The sequence below is a fragment of the Leptonotus elevatus genome, chromosome 6 (assembly GCF_054856555.1).
Source record: "Leptonotus elevatus isolate MCC_2025b chromosome 6, RoL_Lele_1.0, whole genome shotgun sequence".
Taxonomy (NCBI): Eukaryota; Metazoa; Chordata; class Actinopteri; order Syngnathiformes; family Syngnathidae; genus Leptonotus; species Leptonotus elevatus.
The window spans coordinates 15,964,464-15,982,163 of record NC_141244.1 but is presented as its reverse complement, the minus strand read 5'-3'; the positions used below and the strand labels follow the sequence as shown (position 1 = coordinate 15,982,163).

The 17,700-nt window shown below is 41.3% G+C and overlaps 1 protein-coding gene across 4 annotated transcripts in view; it reads right to left on the bottom strand.

Annotated features, from left to right (window-relative positions):
* nbeal2 (neurobeachin-like 2) overlaps positions 1-17,700 on the bottom strand; it is a 39,345-nt gene that overhangs the window by 2,645 nt on the left and 19,000 nt on the right. For 3 of the 4 annotated variants that reach the window (XM_086078215.1, XM_086078218.1, XM_086078217.1), the window contains 36 exons: positions 17,302-17,632; positions 17,142-17,224; positions 16,958-17,050; positions 16,081-16,249; positions 15,713-15,846; positions 15,452-15,611; positions 15,130-15,232; positions 14,897-15,047; positions 14,256-14,411; positions 14,004-14,163; positions 13,579-13,667; positions 12,808-13,482; positions 12,549-12,733; positions 10,923-11,079; positions 10,460-10,603; positions 8,833-9,159; positions 7,613-7,762; positions 7,370-7,527; positions 7,016-7,140; positions 6,821-6,935; positions 6,592-6,749; positions 4,995-5,128; positions 4,816-4,923; positions 4,633-4,728; positions 4,425-4,549; positions 4,151-4,291; positions 3,952-4,082; positions 3,757-3,866; positions 3,556-3,673; positions 3,384-3,481; positions 3,159-3,272; positions 1,961-2,047; positions 1,758-1,867; positions 1,156-1,328; positions 980-1,074; positions 778-894 (listed from right to left, as the gene is read on the bottom strand). In XM_086078215.1, the coding sequence (XP_085934341.1) occupies positions 778-894; positions 980-1,074; positions 1,156-1,328; positions 1,758-1,867; positions 1,961-2,047; positions 3,159-3,272; positions 3,384-3,481; positions 3,556-3,673; positions 3,757-3,866; positions 3,952-4,082; positions 4,151-4,291; positions 4,425-4,549; positions 4,633-4,728; positions 4,816-4,923; positions 4,995-5,128; positions 6,592-6,749; positions 6,821-6,935; positions 7,016-7,140; positions 7,370-7,527; positions 7,613-7,762; positions 8,833-9,159; positions 10,460-10,603; positions 10,923-11,079; positions 12,549-12,733; positions 12,808-13,482; positions 13,579-13,667; positions 14,004-14,163; positions 14,256-14,411; positions 14,897-15,047; positions 15,130-15,232; positions 15,452-15,611; positions 15,713-15,846; positions 16,081-16,249; positions 16,958-17,050; positions 17,142-17,224; positions 17,302-17,632 (5,580 nt within the window). The remainder of the gene's footprint in view (positions 1-777; positions 895-979; positions 1,075-1,155; positions 1,329-1,757; positions 1,868-1,960; positions 2,048-3,158; positions 3,273-3,383; positions 3,482-3,555; positions 3,674-3,756; positions 3,867-3,951; positions 4,083-4,150; positions 4,292-4,424; positions 4,550-4,632; positions 4,729-4,815; positions 4,924-4,994; positions 5,129-6,591; positions 6,750-6,820; positions 6,936-7,015; positions 7,141-7,369; positions 7,528-7,612; positions 7,763-8,832; positions 9,160-10,459; positions 10,604-10,922; positions 11,080-12,548; positions 12,734-12,807; positions 13,483-13,578; positions 13,668-14,003; positions 14,164-14,255; positions 14,412-14,896; positions 15,048-15,129; positions 15,233-15,451; positions 15,612-15,712; positions 15,847-16,080; positions 16,250-16,957; positions 17,051-17,141; positions 17,225-17,301; positions 17,633-17,700) is intronic. The other variant, XM_086078216.1, reaches the window with a different exon arrangement.

The following is a 17,700-nucleotide window of genomic DNA, read 5'->3' as shown; positions in this document are numbered from 1 at the left end:
ATCATACATGAGCTTTTGTGGTTCTGTATTTAATTCGGTATAGCTGTACATTCGTAGTATAGAAGAAGGAAGGTCAAAAAAAAAAAAAAAAAAGGTCAGTTGTTTGAAAATTGTAGTTTATTACGCAACAGTGATTTTTTTTTAAATCTTGTACTCGACAAATACTCCATATATAGTATTAAAAAAACTAAAACTACTACTAAAACTAATAAAAACTAAACTAGAACGAAGCATTTTTTAATAAATAAAATTGAACAAACTTGCTCTAAAAACAAATTAAAACTAACAGATAAAAAAAAGTAAAAACGACTAAAATAAAAAATCTAAAACTATTATAATCCTGTTAGCTACCTATCTACTTAACCACTTAATCACATACCTAACTACATAGAACTAACCTACTGACCAAACACTAATCTCCCTATCACCTCGCTACTTACCATTCAAGCTAGCCAGGTAGCTGGCTAATTATAACCCTCTTAACCACCCGAGTAGTGCGATCAGTATCGAATCGTTTTAAAATGGATTAATCTATCGATTATTCCATCGATTAATCGAGTAATTAGGCTACCATCATCCACTGATGTACCACATACCTAGCTGCGTACATCTTAGCTAGCGAGCTACAGTACCTCGTTACAATCTACTTACAACCAACATGGCTTTGTTCCCATTTAAGTATTACAATGTGCAAATGATAGAGAGATTATTACATTGTTAATTTAGTGAGTAGTAGTCACTTTTTACATGCTAATTTACATGCAACTATTTAGCGACCTTTGAGCCTGAGACAGCCATGTCCAGTTCCGTGCTGATGGCCACACAGGTGACCTCCTGGTCGTGTCCACATAGCACCTGAACGGGCCGAGGAGAGAGCGTGCTGGAGAATCCGCCCTAAAATGGACAAAAGGAAGCCCGCGAGTTTCACATCATCTCTCCTCGATGACCTGACATGTCCGAGCATGTTTTTTTTTCCTACCTGCTGTAGAACCTGCCACACTATACAGGACGTGTCCCTTGAGCCAGAGATGAGGTAGATGCCACACAGATCCAGAGCCAAGCATGTGACGACATCTTTGGGGAAATTCAAATCCATTTTAAAATACAAAAATATTAAAAGTTGATGCCTAACGAAGTGTCTACATTGGATCTTACCAATGTGCCGACAGATCCTGCCCACCAGTTTGCCTTTGCCCAGCTGGGTGACCCGCAGACTGCAGTCCCAGTGTCCTCCACTAAACAGCAGACGTCCATCATTAGACACCACCAGCACCTGAGCGCTGATCTCCACGGCGGGTGAGAAGGGTCCACCGAGGAAACGTTGTGTCCTGAAAATGAACAGGCAGAGCAGAGTGCATGTGAAAGTGATTCTTATGAGCGCATTAAAAGCGTCGGCAAAATGACATCTTCAAATGGCTCCCCAGCACATTGTTGAGACTTTTTGGGGAATGTGTATTTGTTTTTCATGTTGAAGGTCAATTTAAAAGGATCCAGTTAAACAGGCTCTGAAACATCCCAGATGTTTTCTCACAGAGAAACAGCACGCATATGTTCTCTATCTTGTTGACGGTTTTAGAATGTAGGAAAAGATGAAGATTAGATGATTTACTTCACGTTATGTATTCCTGAGGTTTGTGTGTGATATGTAATCATCATCTAACATTATTTGACATTCTGCTTAGGTGACGTGACAAAATATCTTGGTATTTGTCCCAATCATGACCACATTTACAGTCTTAAATGCAATGTGGACTCACTTGGGATTAGTAATGCTTCGGTCCTTGGTGAAGGTGAAATAGTTGTCGATGTTCTTGTCATATGGCAGCCAGCTGTGTGTTCCTATCAAGCCACTGGAGCTCACTGTCACCTAGAGACACAAAAGGAGGCGGATTTAAAAAAAGAAATCAATGAAATTCAGGTTTTATCTTTTATCCTGGCTAGCTGTCAAGCAAAACCGTACCAGTATATCTGAGCCATGGATGATGAAGGACCGATTCTGGTTCTTTGGTACGACTGCTTGGACCAGAGGGATGCCATCACTCACCACCTGGGGTAGACAAACCAGCAGAGGTCACGCTACACTTGAGCTGAACGTGAAAGAATTGGGATATTACCTTCCCAATTAAATACATTTTCTTTGTTAATGATTATGAAAAATTGCTATGCAATTATTTTTTCTATGTATTTGTAATCTCCAAAAGTTAGTTGCTATACTGTTGCTATGTGCCTTGTGATGATAATGTGATGATATGGTCAGTTGATATGCAACTTCTATGTGCTTAAATTAGTTTGCCTCATATTAAGCAGTTACTATGTCCCTTATGATGACAATGTGATGATATGGTCAGTTGCTATGCCACTTCTATGTGCTCATATTAGTTTGTCTAGTATTATGCAGTTACTATGTCCCTTATGGTGATAATGTATTGATATGGCCAGTTGCTATGCAGCTTCTATGTGCTTGTATTAGTTTATCTAGAATTGTGCAGTTACTATGTACCTTATGATGATAATGTATTGATATGGTCAGTTGCTATGCAGCTTCAATGTGCTTATATTAGTTTGCCTAGTATTATGCAGTTACTATGTCCCTTATGATGATAATGTGATATGGTCAGTTGCTATGCAGCTTCTATGTGCTTATCTTAGTTTGTCTAGTATCATGCAGTTACTGTGTCTCTTATGATGATAATGTAATAAATGATAGTCAGTTGTTATGCAGCTTCTATGTGCTTATATTAGTTTGCCTAGTATCTTGCAGTTACTATGTCGCTCATGATCATAACGTGATACAGTTGTCAGTTGCTATGCAGTTGCCATGTTCCTTGTGATGATGAAGTTGTCAGTTTCTATGAATCCAGCCCTGCTCTCTGCATTTTTGTAAGTCTCACTTTTTCTCAAATCCCTAGTCTTGTCTGCATTTGGGTCCTAATTCCAGAAATAATGTTAGTGCCACATTATATTTTTGTCACAAGAAAAAATATATTCCAATTAAAACGCAGTAGGTGGCGCTACAGATCCATTTGTTTGTACTCATCAATGACATGTATTCAATTATTCTTTTATTTTTTGTTCATGCTACGATCAATTATGCCTCCATCTGACGCATAGACTCGACATCATTCAATTGCATTCATCACACCAAGGCTCCATCGTACCTCCACAAACGAGCGTAGCTTATCGAGGTGATCGAAGATGTTAACGGGCACAGTGTCCAGGCGGGACTGCCGCCTTGAAGCGTTTGCAGCTGACATACGCGGCGGGTGAGGTTCCTGTGTGCAGAAGAACATGTGACTGCAGCTTTTCAGGGAGAATATGATTGGACTTGCGTTCGTCGTCCAAAATGTGAAGGTTGAAGCTATGAGCTCATTTGAAAGTGGCACCTTCAGCAGTTGGCAGGGTGTTTGTCCAAAGTTGCTTATGATGCCTTCAAGTGCCTTGCGCTCCGTCTCGTCGGCAATGGCGTCCAGATCCACAGCGCCTGTGGGGAAAACCCATTTCATGATCGTCGTTTCGTTTCTTAGTGATGACAAAAAATATTCACAATTGTCATACCTTCATAGGTGCAGTAGTAGAAGACGTTGAGTGCTTTCACGGCCTCTTCCCCTCTCTGCTTGTAGCCGAAGATCAGGTCGATCCACTCGTGCAGATGACACGACACGTGCTCACTTTCCTGAAGTAAAAAAAAACAAGATGTCAATTTGAAGACTTGTTTTGAATGAGCTGCGGGAAAAGCATCCCACAGCAACATCTCACCAGAGCTTTCCTGTGCTTTCGGATGAAGTCTTCCCTTGACGAGGCCCAGCGGGGCAGCAGAACGTCCTCCACTGGATCCTGCGAAATCTGCAAGGATCCCAGGCCGAAGCCTGCAGCAAGAAGTTGGGTTCAGGGCTCGTTTTGTCAGACAAAAAATAGTCTGAGATGCCTTGCGTAGAGTAATTGAGGTCTCACCATTCATGTTCTGCAGGATTTCCGGAAAGTAGAAGAACTCCGGGATGAGCTCCTTCACATCAGCCGGGCTCTCAATGCGAGCTTGCCAGGCCGCTGCCACCGAGTGGAACTGTCGGTCTGCACAGTCGAACCTAAACACGGTTTAGGTTTAGGATTAGACCGTCTGCCGTGTGTTGGTACGCCTTGACGTCATTCCCACCTGCCGCTTTGCAGCTGGATGTGCAGCGTGGTGAACGGCTCCATGCGGATCATGTAGTGCATGACTCCTGCCGCGTTGGAGTAGTGTGTGCCATAGTGGAATTTGTCAATGGTGCCCGTTGAGTCCTCAAAACTTTCATACCTGGTGGAAAACAGTTAGCCAAAGACAGCATTGTGTTATTTTCCAATGTACAAGTCGTTACAGATGAGCTACTGCTGCTCCTTTTGGTGATATGCTGTCCCCCCCCCAAAAAAACTCTTCAAGGCCAATTTACTTCTCTTTGACTGCCTGTGCGTGGCGAGGGTTGACCACACCGACGGGTTTGGATAAGTCTCGGAAAACTGACGGGTCATCCAGATCCAGAACAGGGGATGTGTAGTCGCAGAGTATCCAGGGGAACTGACCAAAGACAACATGGACGTTATTTGTGGTGCGTGTGTGCGCAGCGCCTCGGTTATCTCTCATCTCACGTGTGGTCTTACCACAGGATATTGCGATAGGTCATTGTAAGTGCGCCCAGCGATGGTGTTGAGTTGCATCAAATATTCAAAATTTGATATTTCCCTGCAGACCCATTTCTGCGCAATACATGAGAAACTGATCAGCATGACGATACGGGGCATTTAGCAAATAATAATCCTAAAAGAGAAAATACAAATGAACACCTGTGTGAGGCCCGACGCTTTCAGCAGCTCTTGGGGTGATCGGGATCCAAAGTAAAAAAGATTAGGAGGGCGCAACCCCAGGATCCTTGAATACACTTTATTACGCAACTAAAAAAAAGGAAAGATTAAGACTGTTATGAGATTTTCAAAAAGTTGAAATGCCGTGAACTCTACATCACCTTCTTCTTGAAGTTGATGAAGTAGTGAGCCTGGTCGATGAAAAAGAGCTCCAGCGCAGAACGACGCAGGTTATAGCGCCTCAAATGGACTTCTCGGAGCTGAGAGAGAGGTCGCTTGAAGTCGAAGCCAATTCCTGCAGGGATGGACAACATTCGTGCAGATGCTGACCTTAGACTAAAATACTGTAATTACATTCTCGCATGGCCACAACATCCAACAACTGGAAGCAATTCTCTGTTTTTGCAAACAATATGTTCTTTGTTGTGGGTTAACAATAGTGCTGCATTGTGTCATAATGAGAGATGTTTGCACTCATGTTGCTAAAAAGCTCTGAGATTATTATTTTTTTGAATGTATTGCAGTTCTGCATTTCTGCAAACACAGCAAATTTTGGAGTGTTAAAATTTCAGGTTTACATTTTTGGGAATTGATTTAAACTCCTCAAGTGTAATAATAACATTTTTTAGAGTTAAATGGTGTCCGGTGTAGATGTTAATCTACAAAATTGCTCAACTAGTGTGACTGACACTGACCTGTGTTGACAAGTGTTAAATTTCAACTATCATAAGAGTTGTTTTAACTACATCTCGGTGCAAAAATTTAAAAATATATTTTTAAGTGTTCTTTTAACTCTATTTATTGTGGACAAATGTAGACACTTTTAAAGTATTAACACTGCCAATTTTGCTATGTTCAGAAAATGATGTGATTTCACTTAGTTCACTTCAAATAATGTGTATTTGATCATCTAACAGAGTACAGTGACATGCAGAATAATTAAATGCTCTTCAATTAGATGGTAGGAACATCCAGTAACTAACCAGTGTATCCACCTTTTGTGACATTTTTGTTTGGTGATGTGCCTGCCCTTGAGATTTTTCTTATGCAAAATATGCGCCATGGCTCAATAAAGGTTGAGAAATACTGCAATTAAGTACCATGTGACCAAAGAAAGTGCCTTTGATGAACTCATTTGCGCCCCAAAACTTGTTCTATCTTACATATCAGCATGCTCCCAAAGACGGATTTGTACGTAAAATAAATAAATAAAAGTTTTTTTTAATGCTACAGCATACAAAAGGCTTTGATGCAGCCTCTAAACTGAAGAGAATGCATAAAGCAATGGTAGTTATTACAAAAACGGCCAGCAGGTGGCCGCAGAGTATAAGAGATCAACCAGGGCCATGTTGCAACAAAGCTGTTTTCCCCACCGTTTTCAATAGATTTGTGAATAATGATGAAACTTAGCTATATTCTAATGCTAATTGTTACAAAACGGAATCAGATAGAAACATACTTTCTTTTTCTGATGAAAGAAGAGACGCTAATCTTTCTTTTGGTAGGTTCCATGTTTTTATATCAATAGAACACAATATTCTGTGGACCTTGCAAAATCAGTCAAAATCCAGTAAAACAGCCGGGAGTGAAGGAGGTTGCGTCAGTGAAAATGGCTGGGAGTCAAAAGTAAGTAAATATTTGTGTTCATATTTTTAGGTGTCTAGAACAGATTAGTTAGCATTTTTCCAACGGTAAATATACATACAAATATCATACAGTTTGTTTGGTCTTAGTCAGAATGAATTGTGCATTTCTCACCCTCCTCTGTTTCCTCTTTCTCAGTGCTGCCGTCGTAGAAGTAAAGGTGGTGTGTGGTAACCTCCAGGCGGCCGGGAACCTTGGCTACGATGGTGATGAGTTCACAGTCTTCGGATAAAACCAGCTTTTCTTTTTGGCTCTCATCTTCGGCCTCCACGCTAAATGCAAAAGTAAGAACGTCATGTTGGAATTGTAAAGGTGTGGAGTGCACATTTAGTCAGGGACTCACTTGTTATTTAAAAAACCAAGATCCTCTTCCGCTAACTGGTCGTCTTCCATATCGCTGACTTTGGCTTCTTTGGCAACAGCCAAAGGGAGCGGCTCAGAACGTGGACTGTCCGCTCCTGGAAAAATAATGACATCATTTTGTATTTAAAATTTGGCAAAAGTATCCAAATGCATTGTGGTCCGGTGTGTGACGCACCCATGTTGTCCCGCTGGGCACTGGCCTCTGTGTGGGGATCATAATGATGGTTGGGAACGAGTTTGAGGCGCATTTTTGAATACGTCTCTGCGCTGGACAGTATCCACTTGACCTGAGGCTGATTTCTAAACAACATATGGAAAAAAAGAAATCATCCACAAATGTGTTTCTCTGTCTCTGAAAACAAGAACGATGGCAGTGAGAGTGGAATCAAGTTGAGTGCAAGTGAGCTGGAGAGTGCTTTGAGGCACAAACAGCTTCCAGAGGAAAGTGGCAAAGCACACTTTTAGATGGAATGTAAAGCATGTTTGGGTAAAGCGAATAAAAATAACATTGGCGAGGAGGAAGTCGTACTTCTTGGCCCACACCGCTCTCTCGCTGGTCAACAGCCTTCGCAGAGCCTTCCAGTGCTGACACACCACCCCCTGCTGGTTGGAGCTCTGCTTTTGCCAGCTGACGTAGCGCCCATTTTCACTTCGAACACGCTTCAGGTAGGGGTCAACGATCAATTCCTGTGACCGCACACACATCAGGGTCGGGTAAGCGGAGAGGTCTCATGTTGCTGTTGGCGATGAGAGCATTGCACACGGTTGCCACCTGAAACTTTGCTTTGCTGTCCGATCTGTCTTTGTCCCGTCTGAAGGCCGTACTCATGAGGTCATCGAAACAGGAGTTCCAGAAATTGGACATGATGTCATGACTGCGTCCAAATGTGTCAAGCTCATACTGCTCCATTGTGGGCTGAACCTGAACATATGTGAAGAAGCAGAAAAATCGGTTGATTGACATCTTTGAACTTGCTGACATAGGTCAGGTTAAGTGAGCGAGTCCGAGTCATGGTTATCTTCGGAGGGCCGTTATGACTCAACGACACAAACGACAACAAATTCATGAATAGCTAGTTTTGAAATCGGCGACCAGTAAAAACAGTTTTTTCAAATATTATTATATTTATTTAAAAAGTGGGATTAGGATAAAAAAAAAGTGAATTTTTAAAAGTGAAAACTATTTGAAATGTTGGTATTTTTATTATTCATTATATATATATATTTGTTTACATTATTATTATTAGTTTTTTGTAATCATATATATTTATTATTGGCAAGAAACAGGAAGTCTGTTGATGCACATAGTGCTTTGGCGGGCCACATAAAAAGATGTGTTGGGACAGATCTGGCCCCTAAGCCTTGAGTTTGACACCTATTGTTTATTATGACTGACTTCTGTTTTTCCTCTTTTTTTTTTTTTTAAATATAGAAGGCCTTCTTTGGTTAAAGGCCAAATTTTTGGATTAAAAAAAACATTGGATTTCATTACCTATTTACTGAATATGCAACCATGTATTTAAAATGTTCTGTTAATAAATGGTGAATATATTACAAACATATTTGCATATATTCTAAATCAGAACAACAAAGCGCAGGTTTTTCATCCTGTCATGGATAGAAAAGGCAAAAAACAAAACAAAAATGTAGACATGATTATTAGCCCTAACCCTAAACTTATGTAATGAAATCTGCTGGGTCACGCCAAGTTGAAATGTACAAATTCCCATATTGTAAACGAAAAGAGAAGTATAAACTTGCTTGTCACATACAACTCAGCTTAATGAAGAGTGTTTCTGTTTGGTATTCGTCAGTAGTCTCAATATTAAACAAAATCTGTCGTATGCTGGAAATATATTAGATACATTTGTGTGTGTTAATAAACTTGTCAATATTGTTTTGGAAAAGATATAGATGTTTATGAGCGGGCAAGCTTGATTCAATCTTATCCTAAAAAAAAAAAACACAAAGAAAAAAAACTAGTGCACTGACCTGCTGCTGGTAAAAGCTCTGCCACTCCAGCGTGTGGCAGTAGGCCTTCAGGTCCTGGGCAAATGTGGTGCTGCCATTGGTGATGGGCAGACTAGGGAGCAGCTGTTGAACCGTAACAGGGTCCGCGTGCTGGTCCAGGAGTGCTCGCACCACCGGGACCACTTGGGAGAACATCTCCGCGTGTTCGGTGTTGTTGATGTCCGTCGCTTCCTTGTCCGGCCACAAGGGGACGCCAATGCGGCCCAGCAGGAAGCAGACCTCCTCCCAGCTGAGACACAACACAGTCTGCAGCAGGCTGTGCAGCTTCACGAAGGCCATCACGCACACCTGAGTAGACATGAGGACAATTTTTAATAAGTAGCAATTTAAATTAATGATTAAATTATGTGCTTTTGTATGGTTTTGATGACTTTTTTTCTTTTACTTTAAGTTTTTCCCATGTGCTATCTTAATATCATTTACTAATTCATATATATATATATATATATATATATATATATATATATATATATATATATATAGAAAATCAGCTTTTATTTAATAATTATGGCCTCATGTAATTAAATAAGGAACAAAAATATTCTGAACATTTCTCAGTAAGTTGCAGTTTACACCACTTTAAAGGGGAGGTCAACTCCCCCAAAAATTATTGACAATATGTTCTATGCCGCCCCACTAGTCTAAAAACAGTATTTTGATTAATATTGTGTTAGTGGAATATGAGTTAAGCAACAAGATCCAGCAGTTTTGATCAATATCAGAAGGCGGCCATTTTGCTACTTGCTGTCAAGTGAAACTGACATCACAGTTGCTCAGGTCTCAGGCAACAACCAATCAAAGCTCAGCTTCAGAAAACAAGTGAGCTGTGATTGGCCGTTGCCTGAGCCCTGAGCAACTGTGAAGTGGCAAAATGGCCGCCCCCTGAGATGGATAAAAACGGTTGGCTTTAGCTTCATAACTCATATTCCACAATTGTAATATTAATCAGAAAGTCATGTTTAGACTAGTAAGGTCACATCTAACATATTATTGACAAGAAATGATTAAGGTCGACTTCCATTTTAAACTGCATCCACAAATGTTTCAGTTTTTTTTTTTTGGGTGAATGTAAAAGTGCCAACAATTTTTTTTTCTGTTTTATGTAAAATCTTATCTGTAAAGTTTCATATATACTGTAGTTATTAGGAAGATAATACATAAGGGAGTAGGACTCACTGATTTAGCATAACCTCATCGTAGGAAGAAAAAAAAATACAGATCTTAAAAATATATAAATCAATGCATGTTAAATTAAACAGCACATCAATTAAACTAAATATCACAAAGAGTGAAACACTGAGTCATAGCCCAATTAATTTGATTCATTTTCATAAATGGGTTTGTGGGAGTTGCTCTACTCTGCAGATGAGTATTTTAACTAACTCGCTCAGGCCCGAGATGCTTCAGCAACGCCAGCAGCAGTCATAACTCACAGAGGAGCTACCCTTTCATACAAAACAATCCCCACAAACGGAACAACTGAAATGTCTTTGAAATGAAACGAGTGGTAAACAAGGTCTGGTATTTGTAATCTGTGTGAACCCTTCACGTTAGCTAAATATTGCAGGCGACAAAAGGGACAACTGACCTGCGACTGCTGCTGTTGGATATACCCGGTGATGATGCGTAGACCGATCTGGGACATCTCCTTCAGTTCTGTGCTGCAGGGGCTGCCAGGGCTGCTGTGCCAGGCCTGCAACTTGTCCAGTAGGTTCACCACCCCCTCAAAGATCTGCGATACAGCGACTGTCAACAAAGGACTCGCAATAAAAGCGTAGACCTCATTCCAAACCCAAACAACATCAACCTGATCTTAAATTGAATTTCCAAAATGTTTTTGGATGAATGGATGAAATCCTGGCATTTGGATGCTTGAATAGACCAATACACTACTGAGACACAATCCCAGCACGATGACGTGCAAGAAGAGCATGTAAAATCAATAACGACATTTAAATGACGAATACTCACCACATACTGTAAGTGGTATCAAGTTTCAAGCATTTGGACTGAATATGAGAAAGAAAATCCAAACGATGTGTCAGTTGTACCTTTTCACTCCATAGTGAGTGATCATCGGTCCCCTCGGCAAACAGGAAGTCCTGCAGCAACCTGAGGAGCCTCACCAGGCTGGGACAAAAAGGCAGGAACACTCCCTGGGCGTCCCTCAGGTCGGACAAAGACGATTCCAGCATCATCTCCAGCAGACTGTTACACACAGTGGCATAGCGCCACGTGACATTGTAAAAACTAGGGGTGTCAAAATGTGTACGTTAATTTTGAGTTCCTTTAGTTCCTTTAACGCCACTAATTTTTTAAACACGTGATTAATGACCGCCGCCTCTTACTTGGGAAGCCTGTACTGGTAGAATTCTAGTCGCAACGCAGCAGACAGGTCCACGTCAAAATTTAGCAGTAAGACATTTTATAATTATGCATATATTTGTGGAGACTGGGGTCATGTTATATTTTACAATTTTAAAAATGTGCACAATTTCACAAGTTACTTTCGATAGCTCTTAATGTGAAAAGAAAAATGCACTGAGCTGTCAACACTGTCTTACAAATGCAATTATGCCATGTAGTGGCAGAAAAATGACCTCAACACAAGTTAATATCATACTCGTTTTTGTACAGTACAGGACATCTTTTTAATTTTAACTCAATTTGATGAATTATTATGAAATAACTCTATCAATGACTAAAAGATGCAAACATACTTCTATTATTTAACATATTTCCCCATTTTTTGTTAACAAGAGTAAGAAAACTAAGCAAAAAAAATATTTTATTGTACATTTAGAACAGTTGTAAAATTTGCGATTAATTGTGAGCTAACTACTTAAGTCATGCGATTAATTACAATTTAAAAATGTAATCGCCTGACACTCCAAGTAAAAACACAAAATTATAATGTAAAACTAAAATCCTCAAAATATATGTAATAACATAAACATGCGCTGATAAGGTTTTATGAGGTACTGTTGATGTAAGTAAGTTGACATTAGTAAAACGTCGACAAGTGAATATATAATGTCAGAAGCATAACCGTGGGAGAACACTCGCAGTGTCTAGAGTCTAGACACTGCGAGTGTTCTAGACTCGAGACTCACAGCCCACATGTGCTGAAAGCAACTGTTGCTACCGCATTGACGTCACCACAGTGACCACATATCTAATGATATCATATTGTGGAGCTGCAACGGCTGTGTAAATACACACACTAATGTTGTGCATCACCCAGGCAATTTGGCAGCAGGCTTGCGGGATACGTTTACTATGCTGATTCTGTAATGTATCATGAATACAGTTTTACAAGTGATAAAAGTGAAAAGCAATAAATACATAATAAAGGGAACATGTTTATTATTTTGAAACTAGAATCAATTGTAATTGCACATCCCCTACAGTAGGTGGCAGTGGTGCTCTCATTGTCAGAAAGGGTGGAAGGAGTCCAACAATTTTATAGACAAATGATACTATTTATAGTCTGAAAATTTTTTATTCCTCCATGTTGGTGTAAAAAAAAAATAAGAAAAAAAAATAGAATCACTGCTTTAAACCGAAAGAAATCAAGAAAGCAATATTAATTTGGGCCGGTGTTACCATCTCAATAACTGTTACGAATGCAAAATGATCCAAATCAATCTGAGACCTGGGATAGAATTAAAGCTGACCTGCGTTTGATGTCATCAGGCGGGCGGACCAGTTGGCAGGAGGACCCCAGTTTAGTCAGAACAGAAAACACCTGGCCCCTCTCTCTCCAGACCACATCCTCGGGCCCGTCCGCCCCGCTGCCGCTCCAAAGCACGGAGAAAATAATGTTGGTGAGCAGGTTGCACAGCTCCTCTTCTGGCGTCTGCTACAAATCAACCAACACTCAGACATGAAAGCTTTCACAGAGAACGCTCAAGATATGACCATCGTTATCCAAACCTGTGGGTTGGACGTGTTGGAGATGCTGTCTGCGGTGGGAGGTTCTATCCCGTAGCTGGCGTGGTCCAGAACGTTAGATAGGCTGGAGCTTTTTCTGGGTCTCAGCGGTGGAAAGGGTTTGCTGTACTCCAGAGGGGACGGCGTGTTTGTGAGGCTACCCGTCGGGGTGACCATCTCTCCCATGCTGCCGAGGTCCAAATCAAAAGGTGGCGACGTTCCATACGGGTAGAAGGGCTGATAATCTCTCCCTTCCTCATCCAGGCGAGACGAGGCAATATCCACCCCGATGGAATTGGAGAGGGAGGACGAGTGACTCTCTAGGTCAGCAGAATCGAATGACTTGAAGGTCTTCAGGTGGCCTCCCACTCCACTTGGCGGCGATTGAGATAAATCAGAATATCCTTCAGAGATATCTCGTTGGCCGCCGTCCTCCTCTTCCTCGTCGTCGTCCTCCTGCTGCACGTTCAGGAAGATGCCTGAAGGTGCATCCTCTATGAGCAGACTCTGGTCTCTGCGCAAAGGAGGCCGGAACTTTGGCACGGTGGCTCCTGAGATGCTGGCGGCGAACGACTCGTACGACTCCTTCACGTAGAGCTTGGTGAGAACGTCCTGCCAACCGGGCTGCTTGGCCAGCTGCTTCACGTAATCCTCGCTGAGGTAGATGAGTTTAAAGAGCTGTTTGCAGAACCAGACGAGACGTGAAGATAATTTGGCTCATCAGATGAAAATTGTTAGGATTAAGATGCTAGAGTAGCAAAAAATCAGTCTGACCTCGCGACAAATATCAAGGCGGACTGCCAGGTCAGCTCTGTGGGACAGACACACCACAGCCAGGAGGTCTCTGAAGTTAGGGTTCGAGTCTGAGGGCAGGCAGTTATAACGTTATAATGTGATGTTCAGGTTGTTCTTATTTCACTCCCTTTTGTTTTACTTGGATTAAAAATTAAATGCTAAAATTCACCCACACAATTGCTGTAGTTCTATTTAATTTAATCACAAAAAGTTTAACTAGCCATGGATAAGGGAAACATATCAAAAGAAATAACAGCACAACCTAAATAAGGAAAGAATTTAACCATTGTTTTTTCTTCTGTATTGATTGTTGTCATTTGTTGTCCATCAGAGTGATCACGTATATATACACGAGTGCTTCCCATTTAGCATTGTAAAGGCCTCACTTGTTTTAATTGCAATACCTGTCGCAAGGACCTGCTTGCACAGACGCCGCACAGTTGTCATGGTCACGGGCATGTCTTCAAGGAAAAATACCAGGCCGAGATAACCGAAGTCCTTAAGTTTGAGGCGCTGCTTGTTGCGCTCTGACACACGCTCACTCTTCAGGATTTTGTATAAAACCTGCAGACAAAATGGATGATGTGAGTGAGTGAGAGAGAGAGAGATGGGTAAAGAAAAGAATAGGAAAAAGGAAAAAAGGAAAATACTCTGACCCTAAAGACCATATCCCTGGCCTGGTCCCCAAAGCTTGGGTTGAGAAGAAGACTGTAAAGTTGTTCCACTCCCCACTCCAGCAGCACAGCCTGCACCTGTTCACGAGGAGGGCTGCTTTGCAAAAGCTCATACAGCACATCCAGGGCCTTTACCACCTGAACAAAGACGTGCAAGAACGACGTGTCAGTGTGGGTTAGTTGGGACAAGTCAAGTGTCCAAAAAAAGTACAATATTATTCATAGTATATGGTATATGCTAACTAGAATGACAAACAGAGGCATTTGGCTCTATGTCCACCTGCATATTGCATATGCCACAATTTTGAAAGAATATGTCTTAAATCACTGGGGGGAAAACATGGCACCACAATTTTAGAGAGTTTTACAACAAATTCTACTCACTAATAAACAAACACAATTCTTGTTATGTATTAACTGCATTACAGCTTGTGAACACACTCAAACCTAGTACCAAAATGACAGAAACTCTGACCCTACAATTTTGTTCAGATTTGCACCTAGCCCAACCAGTGGGTTGAAATTATGCCATCGCCAAAAACTGCCCGAGAATCCAATGTGAACTGTGTGACACGTTTCAAAAATGCAGAGAAAAAGCAACAAAAACGACAAGTGATCATTACCTGCTGCTCGTCTCCCGCACTCAGAATGTATGCCAGGACGCTGTGGAGCTCTTCAGCCGTCGGAGACCTGAGGAAGTCTTTCAGCAACGCAAACAGAGACGACTGAATCATCTGCTTCTCGTCACAGAGACAGCCGCCATCCTTCTCCGTGCTGCGAATGAGACATGAAGGAACTGGATTAAATGGCGTATTTGGTATTCTTCACCGTCCCTTGGAAGCAAATGAAAGTTCACCTGTAGTAAGTGCGAATGGTATCCAGAATGTACTGAACTCCGTATTTCCTCTTCAAGCGCTGTTTTCCTTTGTGTATCACAGACGAGATGTACTGGACGTGATCTTGGAAAGGAAAATTATATTCGCTCAGTGTGACATTTAGAAACCGGATTATACGAAAGAAATGAATGAATTCTTCAAATTACAGAGCCTCAGCTTCCTATTGCTAAAACCATGTAATTCACCACACAGCCTCTATTTACATTTGAAAGCATCAAAAACACCCTTTGATAGAAAGGGTTGGGTGCATCGATCGGCAACACAGTAGCTGCTTATGCTCACCGTGACAAACAGCAAAATGGCTTCTGGTCCAGATGCGAAAATCAAAGAGCAGGTGCTGGTAGAACTGCTGCAGAAGTGGACCATTCCCCTCGGTCAAGACCTGATCGAGTAGCAGCCGACATGCAATCAACACGTTCATGTCCATCATAATGCCTGGAACCTGCAGGGAGGACAATTGAGGCTTTATCATGCACGTTCCACAACATTTGACATTTAGCACTTCTTGATTAGCTCACTGCCAGAACTTTTAGCCAGTCTTACTTTGCTGAGCATAGCTCCGATGATGCTGGGCCCGTGGCACTGCAGCAGGCCTTCCTGATTGACAGGATGACGACGGATCATGTTCTTCATCATCAGCAAGAAGGCCGCGATGCTATTTCTCTCCAGTCTTGCTTCTGGAGAGAGAGAAGAAAAAAAAACTTGCTGACAATCACAATGCAACAAAACAGTTATTAATGTCAAAATGTTCCTCAAACGTTATGAATGTTAAGCACTGATTTTTACCTTCATTAGAACGTGTGACAGTTGTTTAGTCAAGTTAAAGAAAATCATTCCATATCAACCACTTTTGTCCTCCAATGAATGCGAAATCTAACACCACCTGTGTAATTAGCGAAACAGAATCTGACCTGAAGACTTGAGTGGCAGCAGCATGGGTGCCGGGCCTCGCGATGATGTCACTTCTGGTCCGAGCAGTTCTGAGATCTCCTGAGCGCCGTTGTACACCTGCTCTTCCTCACACACTTGCTCAAGGAGAGGCAGTAAAACCCCGATACCCCCAACCACATTGATGGCATCCTGCAGAGGAAACACGGTCAGAAAGAGACCCATATGTATTCCGTACTGAGGTAGATACTGTCAAAGCAGAAAATATCTACCGGTATTTATTAGGGGTGTCAAAATTAGTGTGTTAATTTAAACTTCCTTTAACGCCACAAAAAATTTTTTAGGCGTGATTAATGACCGTCCCTTACTTGGAAAGCCTGTACTGGGGGAATTCCAGTCGCAACCCAACAGAAACGTCCAGGTCAAAATTTTGCAATAATAAAGACTGGGGTCAAGTTGTATTTTACAATTTTTAAAATGTGCAGAATTTCACAAGTTAAGAAAAATGCACTGAGCTATCAGTAATGTCTTACAAATGCAATTATGCCATCTAGTGGTAGAAAAATGACCTCAACACAAATCAACATTAGGTACTGGAACGTGCATATTTAATTTTAACTCAATGTTATGAATTAATATGAAATGACTGTATCAATGACTCAAATTATTATTTCTATTAATTTAAACATTTTCCAGCTTTTACATTAACAAGAGTATGAAAACTTAGACAAAAATATTTTATTGTACATTGTTTTGTACAAATAGAACAGATATCAAATTTGTGATCAACCCTGAGTTAACCATTGAAGTCATGCGATTAATTATAATTAAAACAATTTAATCACCTGACACCCCTACTATTTATATAATATTCAATCTATATCTTTACGTAAATCTAACCTTAATATCCCAGTTGATGACTCTGTGTCCTGTTAGCCGGCCATCATATTGATGATTAGGAGACAAATCCAAACATATTTGGCTCTTGAATGCCTGAAACATACACATAAGCAAATTCATGGCAATAAATGTAAATATCAAATGTAGAAGCTGATTTTAACACTTTCACAACGTTGTCAGTTACCTGAGGAGTGTAGTAAAGCACAAGCTTGCCATTAAGATCGGACAACTCTCCATCCGTTTTGAATAAGGGCACGTGATTTGCGCCTGTGATAGAAAGCAATGCAAGATTTCGCACATGTACGTGCCCAACTGCCATTTTGTATTAAAGCAATGCATCTCACCTGCAGCGTATAGCGCTTTTGTTTGGCTCGGCTGCAGAGGCTCATGGCAAATGAAGGCAGTGCCCAGGAGTCCATCCAGAGAAGACGGTGTTCCCCACTCTGTGTCCTGCAGCCCGGCTGAGATGGTCTGCACCGTAGAGTCATTCAGAGAGCCCCATCGGCCCCCTGCAAAGTTGGCTGGAAAGGACTGTGAGCGGATTAGGGAGGGCGCGCCGGCGGGAAAGGCAAATTCCGGGGACTGGGCGGAAGACAAGGTTGTGGGTAGATTGGGTGAAGTTGTGGTAGTAGTGGTCCGGTTGCCTGCAGAGCCGATGCAGCAGGAAGTAAAAGGCTGCAAGGAAAACGAATACAAAACAGATGAATATCATATTTATTTCAACTCTGTAAGTAAGTAACAAA